This window comes from Ictalurus furcatus, chromosome 18, assembly GCF_023375685.1.
Source record: "Ictalurus furcatus strain D&B chromosome 18, Billie_1.0, whole genome shotgun sequence".
Classification (NCBI taxonomy): Eukaryota; Metazoa; Chordata; class Actinopteri; order Siluriformes; family Ictaluridae; genus Ictalurus; species Ictalurus furcatus.
In genome coordinates, this window is record NC_071272.1 from 12,543,519 (window position 1) to 12,561,018 (window position 17,500).

General features: G+C 35.7%; 2 protein-coding genes and 2 non-coding genes across 6 annotated transcripts in view; all 4 read left to right on the top strand.

The window, feature by feature from the left end:
• The window catches only part of LOC128622471 (vascular endothelial growth factor A), a 13,117-nt gene extending 7,520 nt beyond the window's left edge, over positions 1 to 5,597 (top strand). The window contains exons 2-5 of the mRNA XM_053649007.1: positions 2,755 to 2,791; positions 3,828 to 4,024; positions 4,156 to 4,232; positions 4,470 to 5,597. Coding sequence (XP_053504982.1) covers positions 2,755 to 2,791; positions 3,828 to 4,024; positions 4,156 to 4,232; positions 4,470 to 4,494 — 336 coding nt within the window. The 3' untranslated portion in view covers positions 4,495 to 5,597. The remainder of the gene's footprint in view (positions 1 to 2,754; positions 2,792 to 3,827; positions 4,025 to 4,155; positions 4,233 to 4,469) is intronic.
• A 3,936-nt stretch (positions 5,598 to 9,533) lies between these two features.
• On the top strand, positions 9,534 to 9,648 carry LOC128622901 (U5 spliceosomal RNA). The gene has a single exon (XR_008388461.1). It is a non-coding gene; the product is annotated as a U5 spliceosomal RNA (small nuclear RNA).
• A 2,136-nt stretch (positions 9,649 to 11,784) lies between these two features.
• LOC128622899 (U5 spliceosomal RNA) lies at positions 11,785 to 11,899 on the top strand. Its single transcript, XR_008388460.1, has one exon. It is a non-coding gene; the product is annotated as a U5 spliceosomal RNA (small nuclear RNA).
• An 895-nt stretch (positions 11,900 to 12,794) lies between these two features.
• The window catches only part of stx5al (syntaxin 5A, like), a 6,989-nt gene continuing 2,283 nt past the window's right edge, over positions 12,795 to 17,500 (top strand). The window contains exons 1-8 of one of the 3 annotated variants that reach the window (XM_053649168.1): positions 12,795 to 12,913; positions 13,478 to 13,710; positions 15,327 to 15,397; positions 15,496 to 15,551; positions 15,647 to 15,717; positions 15,803 to 15,919; positions 16,014 to 16,070; positions 16,147 to 16,228. In XM_053649168.1, the coding sequence (XP_053505143.1) occupies positions 13,501 to 13,710; positions 15,327 to 15,397; positions 15,496 to 15,551; positions 15,647 to 15,717; positions 15,803 to 15,919; positions 16,014 to 16,070; positions 16,147 to 16,228 (664 nt within the window). In that variant the 5' untranslated portion in view covers positions 12,795 to 12,913; positions 13,478 to 13,500. Of the gene's footprint in view, positions 13,711 to 15,326; positions 15,398 to 15,495; positions 15,552 to 15,646; positions 15,718 to 15,802; positions 15,920 to 16,013; positions 16,071 to 16,146; positions 16,229 to 17,500 lie in introns of all 3 variants that reach the window. The other 2 variants (XM_053649169.1, XM_053649167.1) reach the window with 2 other exon arrangements.

Sequence of the window (17,500 nt, forward strand, 5' to 3'; positions counted from 1 at the left end):
TTGATGGATTTGACTATTGAGTTTACTATTCCAAGTAACCACACAAGTTCTCTGGAAGTGAGCACTATGGGGTTTTGTCTGGGAATGTTAGGGAATCTGCAAAGCTGTGAGTCTCACACTAGATTTATTTCCCAGGTTCAATGTAGTGAAACCACTTGGCCAAAAACAAAATTTCTCACTTTCCTACAAATTTAACTAGTTAATTTGGTGGTGATAGTCTGATGCTAGCTAAGATTTGATATCAAACTCAAGTAATTTCATGTAATGTTGCTGGCTACAGTACACAAGTACACCCCATGGAAATTGTTGGCTTTTTTCACATATTTGAACAAGCAAATATTTGATCCTCTTTGGAACAGTACCTGTTAATAAAGTTGATACCCTCTATCAAATGACGCCTAACATTGACATTTTGTAGTAATTTTCACAATTAAAGAAAAAACAACAAAAAAAAAACCCCAGATCACTCACATGGAAAAAAATAAGTACACCCCTACATTTATTACACCTTCAAATCCATAAAATTAGAATCAGGTGTTCAAGATTGGGTGCCAGTGATTAGAACCTGCTTAGGGAGTGCCTGTCTTATTTATACCCCTCTCATATCTAGCGTCTCTTTGCTATTGAGGTGTGTGGTGTCATCAGAGATTTCTGTAAGGCCTTCAGAAAAAAGGCTGTGGATGGCAAATGATTTAAAAAGAGCTACACATTATTTTAAATACATCCACTGTAAGGAAAATAATATACAGACGGCACACATTTCAAAAGACAATTTGTCCAGGACTGGCCGTCCAAGCAAATTCAGCCAAAGAGCAGACCATCTGATGCAAAACAAAGTCTCCAAGAACCCCAAAAATTAATTACGGGTATGCTAGAAAAATGTTAAAGTGCATGCTTCTACAAGCAGAAAGAGATTACACAAATTTGACCTGCATGGAAGGTATGCCAGGAAAAAGCCTTTGCGACTACAGTTTGCCAGTGAGCATATAGGCAAAGAGCAGGCCTTTTTGAATAATGTGCTCTGGACAGACGAATCAAAGATAGAGTTGTTTGGCCACAGTAACAGTAGACATGTTTGGTGCAGACCAAAGATAGCTTTTCAGGAGAAGCACCTCATACCAACTGTGAAGTACAGTGGTGGAAATGTTATGGTTTGGGGTTGCTTTGCTACCTCAGGGACTGGACAGCTTGCCTTCATTGACTGAACTATGAATTCTGCATCATATCAAAGATTGCTTGAAGATAATGTGAGGTCATCTGTCTGAAAATTTAAGTTGAACCAAAAGTGGACCTTTCAGCAAGATAATGATCCTAAGAACCCTAGCAAATCCACCAAGTAATGGCTCAAAAAGAAAAAAAATTATGGAGGGTTATGGAATGGCCTAATCAAAGCCCACATTTGAATCCCATTGAAATGTTGTGGGGGGATTTGAAACAAGCAGTACATGCAAAAAAAAAAACCCTCAAACATTTTACAACTGAAAGAATGTTGCATGGAAGAGTGGTCAAAAATTCCAACAAGCTTGGTGGACAATTATGCAAATGCCTACAAGAAGTTATTTCTGCTAAGGGAGCAATACTAGTTTCAGAGGCCAAGGGTGTACTTACTTTTTCCACAGACGAATATCACATCTGTTGGTATTTCTGTTGTGTAAATAATTGAAGAAGCTAATTTTCCATGTGCTTTTGTTCAAATATATCAACTTCATTAATAGGCACTGTTTCAAAGATGATCAAATGTTTGCTTGTTCAAATATGTCAAAAAAGCCAACAATTTCCATGGGGTGTACTTAATTATTCACATGAATGTATATGTAAGAATAAATTACAAAATCAATGCTTACTGTTAAGATAAAAAGGAACATTTCTAGCTAGCTAGTCCTATGAGGAAATTTGCTGCATAATGTTAGCTACCTAATAGTGTTAACTAAGCCTACACTATACCTCATTTTTATTTCACATAATGTTCGAAGATCATTTTGTGTGCAAGGTTATCTATCCATATATTTGGTTGCCTTTCTAATATGCTCAGTGTTTGGCAGAGTCATTAAACCTAGTAGTCAAAAATGGGAACTATATCTTGTGCTCTTACTCTGAAAATTCACTCAATAGTTGCTTATAGCATAAGTCAAGTCTAATAGCCTCTCAACTTCATTTTGTTTGAGGCTGTCTTTAATAATGTTGTGCAGCCATACCAAAATCTATGGTCACGAGCTACCAGGATCAGCTCCATATCCATCCAAGCAGTTACTGAAGATGAGTGAATGACCAGAGAAGGGGATGACGGAACTGTAGGAGCATCTGGAACCATACCTACGCATAAACACTTGCACAGAGAAGACAAAAGAAAATAAGAGCTGGAGTAGTTCTTCTTCTTTTCGTGTCAAGGTTCCACTTCATAGTGGAACCATCGTGGTGGAAGGATTAGCTGCTCAGCAGTGTGATACTGAATATTGCCCAGGGTGCACCAAGGGAAGCACACACATTCACACACTATGGACACTTTGGAAACCTCCGCAGCATGGGGAGAACATACAAACTCTGCACACACAGGGTCTGTGTGTCTGCACACACAGGGTGGAAATCGAACCCCAAACCCTGGAGGTGTGAGGCGAACATGCTAATCACTAAGCCACCTTGTGCCATTAGCTGGAGTAGTGAAACGTCATGTGTGTGATTGTTTTTTTTTTGTTTTTTTTTAATCAATTACCCATGTCTAATTAAATGTGTATTCTCTTTCTTCTTTTCAACTAGGGCTACAATGAGGATACCAGGGAGACGTCTAATAAAGGTACTTACACATTACACATTGAGTTTCTATTTTGGTTTTGGGAACTAATACAACATGCAGAGTACTAATAAAATATAGTGTAATAAAAGAGATTCTCTAGCTGGTGCTGTGACTTAATATCGTTGTCTTAATATAAGGTACTCAGGTGTTACTCTTGTTGCAGTTTGTACTCCAGTAATTATGGAATCTTCACTTCCATTATACAGCATCAATAATCCCAAAGCCATACAAGCAGAAGATAGCATTATTGTCAGTGTGATTGAATAAACAGAAGCTAATTATTAAGTGAGTTACAATGTTTCAGCAATGAACATTGCTATATAACAATTTATTCATAAGGATATACTTACAAACAGATAAAGTCAGCTAAGAAAATTAACACAGAGTTTTTTTTATCTGCATGTTGTGACTCTCCCGTACTACCACTTCCCAAAAGTACCCTTTTTTTATTCATATTAGGTGACAGGTGAGACCACTGAAGTACAATAAACTCGTTGTCATGTTCATGGAACCAGTTTGAGATGACTTTGTGACATGGCACATTATCATGCTGGAAGTAGCCATTATAAGATGAACAATCTGTGTCCATAAAAGGATGCATGTGGTCAGCAACAATATTCAGATCTACTGTGGCATTTAAATGATGGTTGATTCATATTAAGGGGCCAAATATGTGCCAAGAAAACGATTCCTCACACCATTACACCAATACCAACACAACCAGAGTGAACTGCTGATGCAAGGCAGGTTGGGTGCATGGATTCATGCCATCTGTCCCTACCATCTGCAGCACTGATCTATGGCAACACAACTGAAGCAAAAACAAAATTAGACTTTGAAGTACAGTCTCCAAAGTTCCCGTTAAGATGCAGTATAAACATATTACAATAACCCAACCATGGCAGTTTGATGGTGATTTGAACAAGACCTTCTGATTAATAACCCTTAACCACTGATCTACCACTTCCCTAAAACTACACCTAAAACTCTGTGCTTCTACATTGAAACTGAATTTCCCCTTCCTTGTATTCTTCAGGGAAGACCATGGAAGACCTTAAGAAGCAAAGTGGCTGTCAACCTCGAGAAACTTTGATCAATGTTTATGATGAATTTCCGGACGAGATACAATACACCATTGTGCCTCATTGTGTGCCATTGCAACGGTGTTTGGGCTGCTGTACAGACGAGGAGCAAATGTGTATGCCTAAAAGAACCGAGACAGTTAACTTGGAGGTATGAGTGATGTTCAGCAACAAGATATATCACTGGAAAGAAATTGTTCTGATTCTTTAGATTATATTGACTCAGATCTCATAATTAACTCTTTTAACGCTAAACCACATGCTTGTTATATTTTTGAATAGGTGTTCCGCACTTATTCTAATGGCACACCTGAAATAATCAAGTTGCCATTTTTGAAGCACACTCGGTGCCATTGCAGGTAAGTCACTTTCATAAAGACACAGGAATATCACCGCAATAAATTGGAATATATGACATTCAGATTCAGAATTATTTGGTATATAATTTACTGAACAATATAATATAAAAATATATCACCTTAAACCAACAGTTATTATTATTATGCACAGTTTAATTAGGAGATAATGTATTAATTGACTCATTGACTGTTTTGTGTGTGGGTTTTTTTTTTGTTTTGTTTTGGTTTTTTTTACAGGCACCAGAAGAAGAAGAATAATTAGACTGATCCTTTTGTGATGCATAATTTAACCATTTTAAACTTAATTTTTGTTACATTCTAAAAATGATTTTGTTGTATTTAAAATAATTAAATGCTGGTTTCAGTCTTTAAATAATGACTAAGTAATGTTATGCCTGTATTTAATATATTTTAAAAGATCTTATATTGTGTAATATAAGAGTGAGAGTAAACCCATATTCACACATTTACAAAAAGGGGAGAAGAGTTAAATTCGGGTTAAAATCATGATGCACAAACTCATGAGTTCTTACACCTCATCTTAGATTCTTATTAATTATTAAATGTCTACCTGTTTAGCCTTCTTTTGATATTTCTGATATTTTTCACTATCTGGGATCATTCTTAGGTCTACACAACATAAGAATTTTTTTTTTAATATGGAGTTTGAGCATATAATGATTTAGTCATAAAAATACTAATTTATACGTATAAATGAATGTATAAATGCAGACCTTGTTCGTTATATTTATAAAGTATAAGGCAAATATAAATAGTCTTTTTTTCTTTCAAATAACTATAAGAAGGCTATTTTTAACACCTTGGAACACTCCTTCTTTTACTTTTGACCCAGTTAAGTTACTATAATGAAAAGTGTTAAATATGGGTATGACTTCGTTAGTAGTTTCTGGTAATAGGCCTATGCATCCCGTGGTGCACTGCGCATGTTCGTTTCTTAAATAAATTAAGTATTTTAAAGTAATTTGGCACAGGTAGATATAATTTTGAAGACTGCAAAGACTTTTTATAATGTTTGATTTATGTTGTATGTTAATTCCCTCTCTAAATTGAATTAAATTGAATCTTGATGATCTGTTTCCCATTATCTGCAGCGTGTTGCTTATGCTACAAGAAGTGACTCTGACTAAATGTCACTGTAGTTTGGATATCAGTAAAAGTTTTTGTAGTTTCATACTGTGGTGGAGTTTCATTCTGAGTTTGAAGTCAGTTTAGTGAGGGTTTTTTTTTATTTGCGTAACGTTCCGGAGAAATAAGAGAAACATCCCGCATAATTGAAATTGCACACATAATTCAAAGGGATACATCATGCAAACAAGTCTGTGTATTTCAAGTGATGTAATCTAGAGCTGCAACAACTAATCGATAAAATCGATAATAATCGATTATGAAAATCGTTGTAAACGAATCCCATTATCGATTCGTTGGTCTGCGCGCGGCACAGCAGAGATTTGCTCATTACATTACTTCTGTTCCGAAAACATGCTTCGGAGAGTAAAGACTAAAGTTGTGTCCCAAATGAAGTACTATACGCTTACACTATGCACTCTGCACTACTGTCTAGTGTGTGGATTTTAGAAAGTTAATATCATCTCAAATATAACACTAGCGTTTTTTTTTTACTAACTGGAAGTGTACGCATGACGTCATACTCACGCTAGCATTAGCAGACTCCTAGAGTCAATAACAATCACTTTCTTCAGTTTACTTTCTGTCAGCGTTACTTTTTATTCCCAAAATGACCTCAGTCCCCATCAGACGGAGGCAAAATCGTCACGTGCCTGAGGAAGAAAGTGTGTAACCTCCAAGTCCTCTAAGGCAGGAGAGCATTTTAAACACCGTGGAAATTAAACTGATGCACGAGGACAAACATATGTTTATATCCAAAATGCTCCACTGTGTGCAAGGGGCAGGGGAAACTGGTGCAAGCTGCTTAAAAGGTTTAGTTTAATTTTATTGTCATTATATGCTGTATTTGCACGCTTGCAGTGTAAATTCTGTTGTTTATTATAACGGAAGTGATGTGTTAGTAACGAGGCTGCATTGCTGATCACGCGCGGTGTAGATGCTCTGATACACAGACAGAGCGCGAGTAAGATCTGTAATGCCTAATTTAAACATTATGATCGAAATTAAACACAAGTAAAATAATATTTCTAAAGACAGCTAGTAACAGAAACCACAAGGTGCAGTGAAAGTGAGTTTTTATTATTTATTTAGGACTATAGTTTAATTCTGTGCTTTTTGTGCATCCATAAAAATAATGCATAAGTACGATAAAATACATTTTATATCTATCTATCTATCTATCTATATATATATATATATATATATATATATATATATATATATATATATATATATATATTTAAAACTACTATTAACTATTATTTTTACATTAAACCGAATTAAACTACAGTCCTAAATTAATAATATATATTCTGGTGTGTGTGTGTGTGTGTATTGGGTTCTTTTCTATTTTGGACAAACAGTTGTGCAAAGTTTTAGTCTGAAGTTTATATTTGTAACACTCTGTCTGTGGATTTTATTTTTAATAAATCAAAAAAATTGTACTGAAAGTTTCCCCCGCCCCATCCGAATAATCAATCAATCAAAAAAATAATCGATTATAAAAAGAATTGTTAGTTGCAGCCCTAATGTTCTCATTTATACATAATATAAACGAAACATGAATGAATTTCTATGCATATATACGCAACACTTACAACAGCACTTTAATGGGAAACAAAATTTCAGTATTTTTACAATACATTGGTTACATAATATATTACATATCCATATGATCCTACGATGGATTGGCACCTGATTCAGCGTGTCCCCTGCCTTGTGCCCCGACTTCCCTGGGATAGGCTCCAGGCTCCCCCGTGAGCCTTAGTAGGATAAATGGTATGGAAAATAGATGGATGGATGGATGGATGGATGGATGGATATCCATATCGTTACAAAATCTCTCATTTTTAATGCATGAATATTCATGTAATTTCAAAAATATTTTAAAATGTAAACATTTCTGACCCCCAAAAAAAGATGGAGCTGAGCCAGTGCTGGATCAGTATCAGTCCAAAACACAAGACCGACTCTAACTCTCTAATATTGGAATCTGGGTCAAATGGTTTGTTTGTTTATTTGTTTTTTTTTTGCTATCTGGGATCATTGTCAAGTTCACAACATATGTTTTTTTATGAAATATGAGTTATATAATATTATTCAGTCATTAAATTTAACAAATGTATGAGGGCAGACCTCTTTTGTTATACCAATAAAGTATAAACCAAATATAAAATGGCTTTTTAAAGTTTTTTAAAAATTAAACCGAAATAAACAGCATTCTATACAGTATTTTTAAGTGTTGGATGCCTACTGTTGACTTACAAGCTGCAACATAAGCTACTGAAATTCAGAAGTTCAGAATAAAGTAAATAACAGGAAACGTGAATATATAAATAAAGGGAAATCTCTTGGTCTGCTTTTCTACTGCATTGTTTTTATATTCAGTCCCTTGTTGAATCGGGTTAAGTAGTGATCATTTATTAACTATTACCTATCAGTGTGTTGTGTGTCATAAGACGTGACTCCAAACACCTACTGCTTATTTTCATATCATATAAATCTTTCACCTTTTATTAAAGATTTCTGTGTAAAGGAACAGCATGAGTAAAAAAATAAAAATAAAAAAATTTGTGGTTAAAGGTGGTTGGTGGAGCTTCCGATGAGTGTTTAACAACATAACAGGAAATGCTTAGTAGGTGACTTTTTTCTCTGTAAAAGCAGTTTTCTGTGTCACATTTGCAGGAAGATTACACCAAAATACATGGGATATATAGATAACTTTATTAATCTCAGAAAGAAATTCACAGATTACAGCAGCAAGCAAAAAGTATTCAAAGAGTAATTTTAAAAAAGTATAAAATATATAAGTATAGGATATAAAGTAAATATGACCGTATATACACAAGTGAATATAAAAGTAACAGTGCAGTGATATTAACTACAGGAAAGATGAATAAGTGTAACTTGTGCAGTTACTGAAGAAACTGTGTGTTGCGAATCAATTTGGCCAATAGGGAGGAATTGGAGGATGTTCTCTCTAGGTGTTAGGAGGCAATAACAGAGACGACAAAAATTAAACTCTCATATGCTCCTTTACACTCTCAGCACTACAGATTTCTTACCCAATTTTAATACTAATTAAAAAACAAAAAACATACTGTATATAGAGGGACCTACCACTAACGTGTCCTGACCATTGCTCATTGCTAGCCTATCAAATGGCTGCTGAAAGCTGATTTACAGATGATGGCCATACTTTTTAAGAAACTAGTTTCTCCTCAAGAGGACTAATACAAATTAACTTACAGATGGAGAACCCTAAATTTCAGCTCAGTTGGATTTATTGTCCCTGAGAAACAGTTTTCTGAGCTGCCTCCTATTGAAGACCATGCCCACAACTCAGCATACCTTTTCAGGACCTTGTCTGGAAGGGCTTTATAAAGTTCCACTTGAGTCCATGCACATACTCATAAGTTAAAGTTGAGTGAATTAAATTGAAGTGTAGACTTTTCGATTTAATGCAATGGGTTTAAAAAAAACCCCATTACCTTAACCCTTTAGGAATTACAGCCATTTTTACAGAGTCCCTCCATTTTCACAGGCTCAAACATCATTGGACAAGGTAACATAATTATAAATATAAGGATTGTTTTTAATACTTGGGAGCAAATCCTTTGCAGTCAGTGACTGCTTGAAGTCTGGAACCCATAGACATCACCAAATGCTGAGTTTCCTCCTGTTCAGTTGCTGCTTATTTGTGGGCCTTTCTGCCTTCAGTTTTGTCTTCATTAAGTGAAAAGCATACTCCGTTGGGTTGAGGACACTGGACATTTATTTTACTGTTATTATTGTTATTTTTATTTTTTTTTATTTTTTTTTTGTCTTCGTTATACCAACAATGTATAAACCAAATATGAAATGACTTTTTAAAAGTAGGGTGAAAGGAAAACTAATTGGCAACTTCAGGGAGAGACCGCTGGGGGCGGGGTAATGATATGCATCCCATGGTGCATTGCGCATGTTCTTTTAAAATAAATGAAGAAGGCCTATTTTAAGTAATTTGGCGTTGGTAGAAGTCTGTTTTTATAATACTTTGATCATATTTTATATTAATTCACCTGCTAAATTGAGTTCGATAGTGATCATTTATTTACCATTACCTAGGAGTGTGTTGTGTTTGGTATAAGACGTGACACTGAATACGCTCAGTTGTTGTTCTTGTTTTTCTTCATATCGTATAAATCTTTCGCCTTTTACTAAAAATTTCCGTGGAGAGAAATATTGCGAGTACTATCAATTTTTTTGTGGCTTCACTTCATCGTGGGGCTTTTATTAACGTTCGAGAATAGTTCAGAAATGCAAACAAAAATCGCTTAATAACGCATCCATTTTGTCACCAGGTGAAGTACAGCACTCAGTATCAAATGCACGCGTATTGTATTGTATTGTAGATCTAACAGCAGGCTTGGATTAAGAATACAGAGGCTCTTGGGTACAATGTCTTGTGGGTTAAGTGACGATAGTGATATATCTATTTACACTAAGTGGCAATAGTGATATATTCTATTTACACTAAGTGACAATAGCAGTTTCTTAGCGATATGCTATTTACACTTAATGAAAACAAATAGCAATATATTCTATTTACACGGCCGCAGTGGCTTGTGACGTCACACATTATTCCTTCACTCTTGCAGATAATAAATCATGAAAATAAAAATGATGGTTGTCTCGAATATCTTAATTATTTTTTAAATATATTTTCATATAGGCTATGTATTTAGGGCCGGATTATCCAATGGGCATTATGGGCACAGGCCCAGGGGCCCATGAGCACTTGGAGCCCAAGCAAGGTTAAGGCCACACAAGATTAAGAAAGACGCGCTCGATTAACGCCTGCAGTGCTGTAGGCTGTATGGAAGTGTAGTGCCTGGAAGTAGACCTTAACACGTTGGACCCGCGTTTGAATCCGCCTTTTGCCGAATTCGCTCTTCTCCCTTTTCCATCACATATTGGAACGGAAAGACATTTATTTTCAACAAAAATTAAGAAAATATTTGAAAAGCAGAAATAAAGTGCCTAACGACTTTAATAATAAAGTGTTTATCGATTAGGTGTAGGGATGGCTTTATTGTAAGGTATAAGGTGGCATCCATTTAATAATAATAATAATAATAAATATAGTCATTTGCACTCTGTTATTACTGCATCATGTTAATGTACAACAATACTGAGGTGCAAATAGTATCTGCCACTATAAATATAAATAGCATCTAACAACTATTTGCACTTATTGCAAAGAACTGCTACATTTATATATAGCTAAATATAATCAAAACACTATATTTACTTAGACCTACTGTAAACGGCTTTTCAGATTTAACTCACCTCAATGGAAAAGAAACTCACAACAGAAATGAGAATTGAGGGTTTTTTTTTATTTCTCTAAAAACTATGGTATATGCACAAAAAACAAACACACAATAGAAATAATAGAAACAATGAAACAGATATGTGTATATGTACATATGCTAGAGTTCTATTTGTATATGTACATGTGCAATATCCGCAGTATTTATATACATGTGGAAGATCTGTGAAATGACAATTAACTGTTGAGTGTGTGTTTCTGTGAGAGTCAATCAGTGGAGTAGGAGGTATTGGGTATGTTACATTGTGGAGTCTGATGGCTGATGGCATGAAAGAGCCCCCCCAGACGTTTTGAGGCACGTGGCTCAATGAATCTGTGGCTGAATGTGCTCCTGAGCCTCCTCAACTCAGCATAGAGAGGATGAGAAGGACTGTCCATGATAGCTTTCAGCTTCCCACTCATCCTCTTCTCAGTCACTTCCTCCACTCTGTTCAGTTCCATCCCTACCATAGAGCTGGCCTTCCTCGCCAACTTGTTCAGTTTGTTGGCACCACAAGTCCCAATGCCACCTCCCCAGCACATCACAGCAAAGAAGATAACACTGGCCACCACAAACTGGTCAAACATCCGTAGCAGCCTAGTGCACACATTAAAGGACCTGAACCTCCTCAGAAAGAACACTCTGCTCTGTCCTTTTTATAGAGGGCCTCAGTTTTGTCTGACCAGTCCAGTTTGTTATTGAGTTGCACCTCTAGGAACCCAATGACCAGAATGACCAAGTTTCATGTCTGTAGCATATGTTATTTGGTCCACAAGACCAATGTGTTTCACAGGAAAAGTAACATGAGAGACCATTGGGGGCGGGGTAATGATATGCATCCCATGGTGCATTGCGCATATTCTTTGAAAATGAATGAGGTGATTTAAGTAATTTGGCATTGGTATATATTATGTAGAAGTCTTTTACACTGGTTGTTCTTATTTTATATTAATTAACTTGATGAATTGAGTTCGATAGTGATCATTTATTTACCATTACCTAGCAATGTGTTGTGTTTGGTATAAGATGTGAAACCGGCAACGAGTACCTTATCGCTCTTGTTTCTCTTCATATCGTATAAATCTTTCGCCTTTTACTAAAGATTTCCGTGGAGAGGAACATTATGAGTACTAACTAATTTTTTGTGGCCCCATTTTGTCGTGGGGCTTTTTTTTACATGTTCAAAAACAGAACACATATGGTTAAATCCGTAAGTACGAATTGGATATTTAGTAGTGAGACTAAAAAAAATAATAAGAAAAGCACTATTCATATGTAACATACGAATAATAACAATATATAACAATGTTAGCATTTGGTCTTCTTGTTGTCCTGGGTTTTATTCCACCTGGGCAACCATTTCATAACGTTTTATGAATGTCCTGTTTTGGTTAATAAAGTCATCTCTTATCTTGAAATGTTCTGGGAACTTTTAAACTCAATGTGTTCTTATGGCTATATGACAACGTTTAGCTAAATAGCCAGACTTCGTTTAGGCTATTTATCATTTATATTAGTGAAAAATAGTAATGTAGGCCTACAAATTCTTGTAGTTATTTGTAAACTATATGATCATTTCCTTATGGTGATCATTAGCCTGTACTTACAACAGATAATGTTCTAGATAGTTTCTACATTGTTAGAAAGTTAGTAGTTAATCATAATAAAGTGAAACAGTTGTGATTTTGAACACCTTATCTTATAAGGTGAAATATTACCAGACCAATTATAACAGCACCTTAACGCAAAACTGAATATACGCACGTTTAACTGCTAATTTTCTTTCTCCTATACATATATACGGTGTTTATGCTTTTTAATTGTCTATTTTGAGAAATTTGCGAATTCTTCACTATTAGTTGATATTATTTTCCTGGGACACTCAATGTGTACAAAAAAAATATAAACATCAGAAGCAAATAAGGAATCGTTTTATAATTCATATGAACCTAAGACAAGGGAAATATATTTCTATGATCTCAATAATTATTTTAAAGTACTTTTAAATGAATTTGTGCATTAGTATGAGGGAAATAAATCACCTATTCGTGAGACTTGTAAGAAGACGTGGCATTGACGTCACGGTGTGTGTTAGAACCCGGATGTTCACGGCTAACAACGCAGCTACACTCAAAAAAACAAAAACAAAAGGGAAAGTAGTTGAAGTAGCTGGTCTGTCTGGTAAAATATTTTAATAGTTTAATTGGTCATATTGTCATATCTAAAACTGGGCTTCGAAATGCATGTAGAATATTTGTTCTGAGAGAACGGCTGTTAGAATTTCACTCAGCCGAGTGTCTACTCTGTTTTACCAAGCTAGCTTATATGGAAGATTATTCAACTAGCTCAGTATAAAGGTTTTTATTTCTTTTACCGATTTGGTCTATTTGAAAAGTTATTATATGACGTAGTTATATATTATTGCTACAAAATGAGTAAAACTAGCAAAAGCTGATGCGAGAAAGAAGTTAGCTAGCTAATGCTTATTGCCAAATACGTGTTGGTTAGCATATTGCACCCTGGTCAGCCAACCTTACAGCTCAGAACTGTGCTAATGAATGTTATGCATTTTTATCATTACCATGCAGGAAATAAAGATTGTTTTAATAGATATTTCTTATCCATGAGCGTGCAGGAGATACTAATACATTTTAATGCTTTTTCGGTATTTAGTTTATTTTCCTGGTCGTTTTAATAATCCCTAGATGTAAAATGGTATCCACTTGTTGATGGTCCTGTTCTCAGTTATCTGATGTATAGCAGCACTCATGAATACCCGCCGGCGCCACACTCCTAGGAACAACCAGGAAGGGGTTTACACTGGGCCTTCACAGACCCAGACCCAACTGGTCCAGCCGCTGGAGAACCCACTGTCTGTACCTCTTCCCCTTGCTCCTTCTGTAGACTCCATCAGCATGTCCTGCCGAGACCGCACCACTGAGTTTCAGTCTGTGTGTAAGTCACTGCAGGGGAGACAGGTGAGCAGGATTACTGTTCGATTCTCTGTGCTATACGTTGTGTTATTCTGGCACACATTTAAAAAAACAAAAAACAAACCTCATCCTAAAATCGGAGAATCTGTTTCTATTCAAATATTCATGATTTGCTTACTGATTATGGTGCTAGTTTGTTATTTGGTGTTATATCTACATTATTCCTGTAAGAAATTAACAGCTGTGTGCTGCACTGATGTCACATTGCTAGCACCATTAGACCGGCGTTTAGTGGGAGAAAAAATTCACAGATCTCAAACGTGACAATAGGTTTCACTCCTAAAAATGAAAGAACAAGAGCTTTTCTTCCCAACTCACCATTTTGCAGTGAGGTTCAATGTCACATTAATGAAATTTTTTTTCCTGTTTTTTTTTAATTATTATTATTTTTTTTTTTAAAAAAAAGTTGTTGTGTAGACTCAAGCATCCAGAATGCAGTGTAGCTACTCAGCAGTTATGTTAAGTTATGACAGTGGAAGCTCTATTTGAGCAGAATGCATAAATGAGGAGGTGAGAAAGTTGGACAGACTAATGGAGTAAGGAGCTCTTAGCTAATGTAGGAAACCATTAGCCAAAGTGAAAATAGAGCAAAGTGTCAATGAAAGAAGGTGAAACTTTAAAAAAAAAAAAAAAAAAAAAAAAAAAAAACAAGCACAGCTCTTGTGCACCAGTTTTGGAGGGTGGTGATATGGGGCACATGGTTAGAAGAAATCAAGTGGATTAAGTATTACAAGAATAATTTCAAGGTTTTGGTTTTCAGAGTTTACCTACTAAAAAAGTATGTAGGTTCCTAGGGCTGAGTATTGCGACCAATTTGGTGATTCGATTCAATTCTTATTCATATGGCTTTGATTCGATTCAATATCAATTAGTTATCAATATTTCATTTAAAATGTTAATTTTGCAGACATGGAATCCATATTTTAATATAAATGCTGGTAACTGAAACCATCCTACTTGGCTATATTACTTAAATACACAATTGCTTTAACAATAGGGCCCACACAATTATGTTTAATTACTATTACTGCACACACTGCACATTATTGTAAAAAAAAAAAAAAATTGTAAATGTGCAACAGTGAAATTCATTAACAACTTGAGACATTTAAGAAATAAAACCGTTTTCAAAATTCAAGACATGAAAGATGGCGACATCTTCAGGACAAGAGGCGAACTTCAGATAATATTCACATCCTGACAAGTAAAGCACAATCAATATCGTTTCGTTAAATTGAAGATCGATTAAAATCGGAGAATCGATAATTTTTTTACCCAGCCCTAGTAGTTCCTAAATGTTTTTCTTGGCATATGTATAATAATGATCTAATTTCAAAGATACCTTAAAAAACTTTAATTAGTGATTCAGTGAACCTTGTTTTGAGCATTTTTCCTTTATAAATTTTGTCTGCCTCTGAAATGATCCCTGTTCCCAGCCAAAGCAGACCTGCTTAGCCCTGTTCATTGAAAGGCAACTCATGAGGCATACAAGGCAGGGAATTGGTTTGGGAGATGGACAGTACTTGCTTGTTTTCATTTTCATTCACATTACAGACAACAGTGAGCTATATAAATTACAAACTGCTTCTTTTACCCACTAGAATGGAGCACAGGGCATTAAACCAGTTCACAATGCTGTCAGGCAGAGGAGTGACTTCACGCTCATGGCAAAGTAAGTAATAAAGCTTTCTTCCCTTAACTCCTACAGTGTCTTCCTAATACACACTTCCTGAGTGATAAGAATGATATTTTTTCTTATGTCTTCTGTAGGAGAATTGGCAGGGACCTTAGCAACACCTTTGCAAAGTTGGAAAAGCTGACAATATGTAAGTGTGCGCAACAGTTCAAGCCACTTGACTTGTCCAAGTCTTAATCCATGTCCTATGTTGAGGTTTGTGACATTCTGTCCTTTTGATCACAGTGGCCAAACGGAAATTCCTCTTTGATGATAACGCAGTGGAGATTGATGAGTTGACATATATTGTGAAACAGGTACATATGTTTTTGGTCTTGTATGCATAGTTAATCCTTTTTCAGTTCTGCACTTTACATTTGTATGCTTGTTTGTTTTGCTCAGGATATTAACAGCCTGAATAAACAGATAGCCCAACTGCAGGAGCTTGTCCGATCCAGAAATGGCCAAAATAGCAGACATCTTCAATCACATTCCAATACTATTGTTGTATCATTGCAGGTATGGACACCTCCCAAACATCTACTGACTTAAATAAGTGGGGAAAAATTTTGCAAAGTGAGATGACATTTAATGCCTTTTATGTCTCTTCCAGTCAAAATTGGCATCAATGTCAAGTGACTTCAAGTCCGTTCTGGAAGTGAGAACAGAGGTAAATCGTGATGCAAACGAATGAGCATTGTTTAGTGAATATTTCACTCATAATAGTGACTGAATTAATTTTGCAGAACCTGAAGCAACAGAGAAGCAGGCAAGAGCAGTTATCTCAGTCGTCAGCCTCCACCTCCTCCATTCATGACTCCAGCTTTAGTAAGCTCCAGCATTACAATTGGACTTCCTGTAGCTAATAAATAGGTGGATATGTGTCAATATTAATTAATTATGGTCCAAGTACCAAGGATGCAGGCATCCACTTTCACCAACATGCATGACATTTAGTAGGTATGTATGTCTTCAGACAGGCAGATTTCACAATTTCCAAAGGCCATTAACATAAGTCAGCCATTTTGGATTTTGTGTACCAAACTTTTAAGTACTCTTTCTAGATGGTTCAGCCGATTCATACAAGAGTTGGTCAGGATGATATCAAGATATTAAATTGCAAAGAAATTTTAGATATCTCAAACCGTGTTGCCATGGCGATGCACTCAATCAACATGTAACTACACGCAAACAGGAATTGAGGCATAATTCCGCTGTGCACCATGCAATGTGGCCTAAAGTTTATATTTATGTGCAGTGATGGGGCATCATCACATACACATGCCTTTTGTGATACATTGTTATTGCGCCACCAACTGGCAACAGGTAGTGTGTTTTAATAAGCAAACATTTTAATAGTCTCATATGGTGCTGCCATGTGAAGGCAATACAACAAATGATGATGTTCAAACAGGAAGTGTGACATAATTCCACTTCACATGATGCGATGTTGAGCACATACGTTATATGTAAGTTAAATGATGGAACAGTCATATACACATGCCAGTAGACTGGCATCGGCACTTGTGCCTCCGTGACATTTTTCGGAAATGTGGGTATACAATTTCACCTATACGCACCAGATTTGTAAGAAATATTTGTTGTCTTAAAATGCAAACATGTAGGCATAAGCATGATGAGGCATAAGCACATGGACAGTAGTGATCCACTGTCTTAGTGCCACCAACTGGATACAGGAAGTGATGCTTATAAAATATTTTTTTCAATAGTCAACCTAGATATTTCATCAGATTATTACAAAGTATATTAAATGATGTGACCTAGTTGCATACTGATAAGATTAGTGACTCATTGCCATTACGCTACCACATAGCAAGAGTAACGTTTTATACTCTATGTAGAAAGTTAATCAGATTTGGTCAGCATTATGCAATGAAATTTCTGATGTTGAAGCAAAAGAATTGATAACATTTTGAACAGTGGTGCCATGGTGATGTAATTAAATAATCCATGACAGTTTGAAGAGAAGGTGTGGAATAATTCCCCCGAGTCACCTCCTAAGACATATTGGGCCTATATGTCTTAGGATGTGACTCAGATTTCGCCTGAACTTTTCCATAACCAAATGTAATTACACCC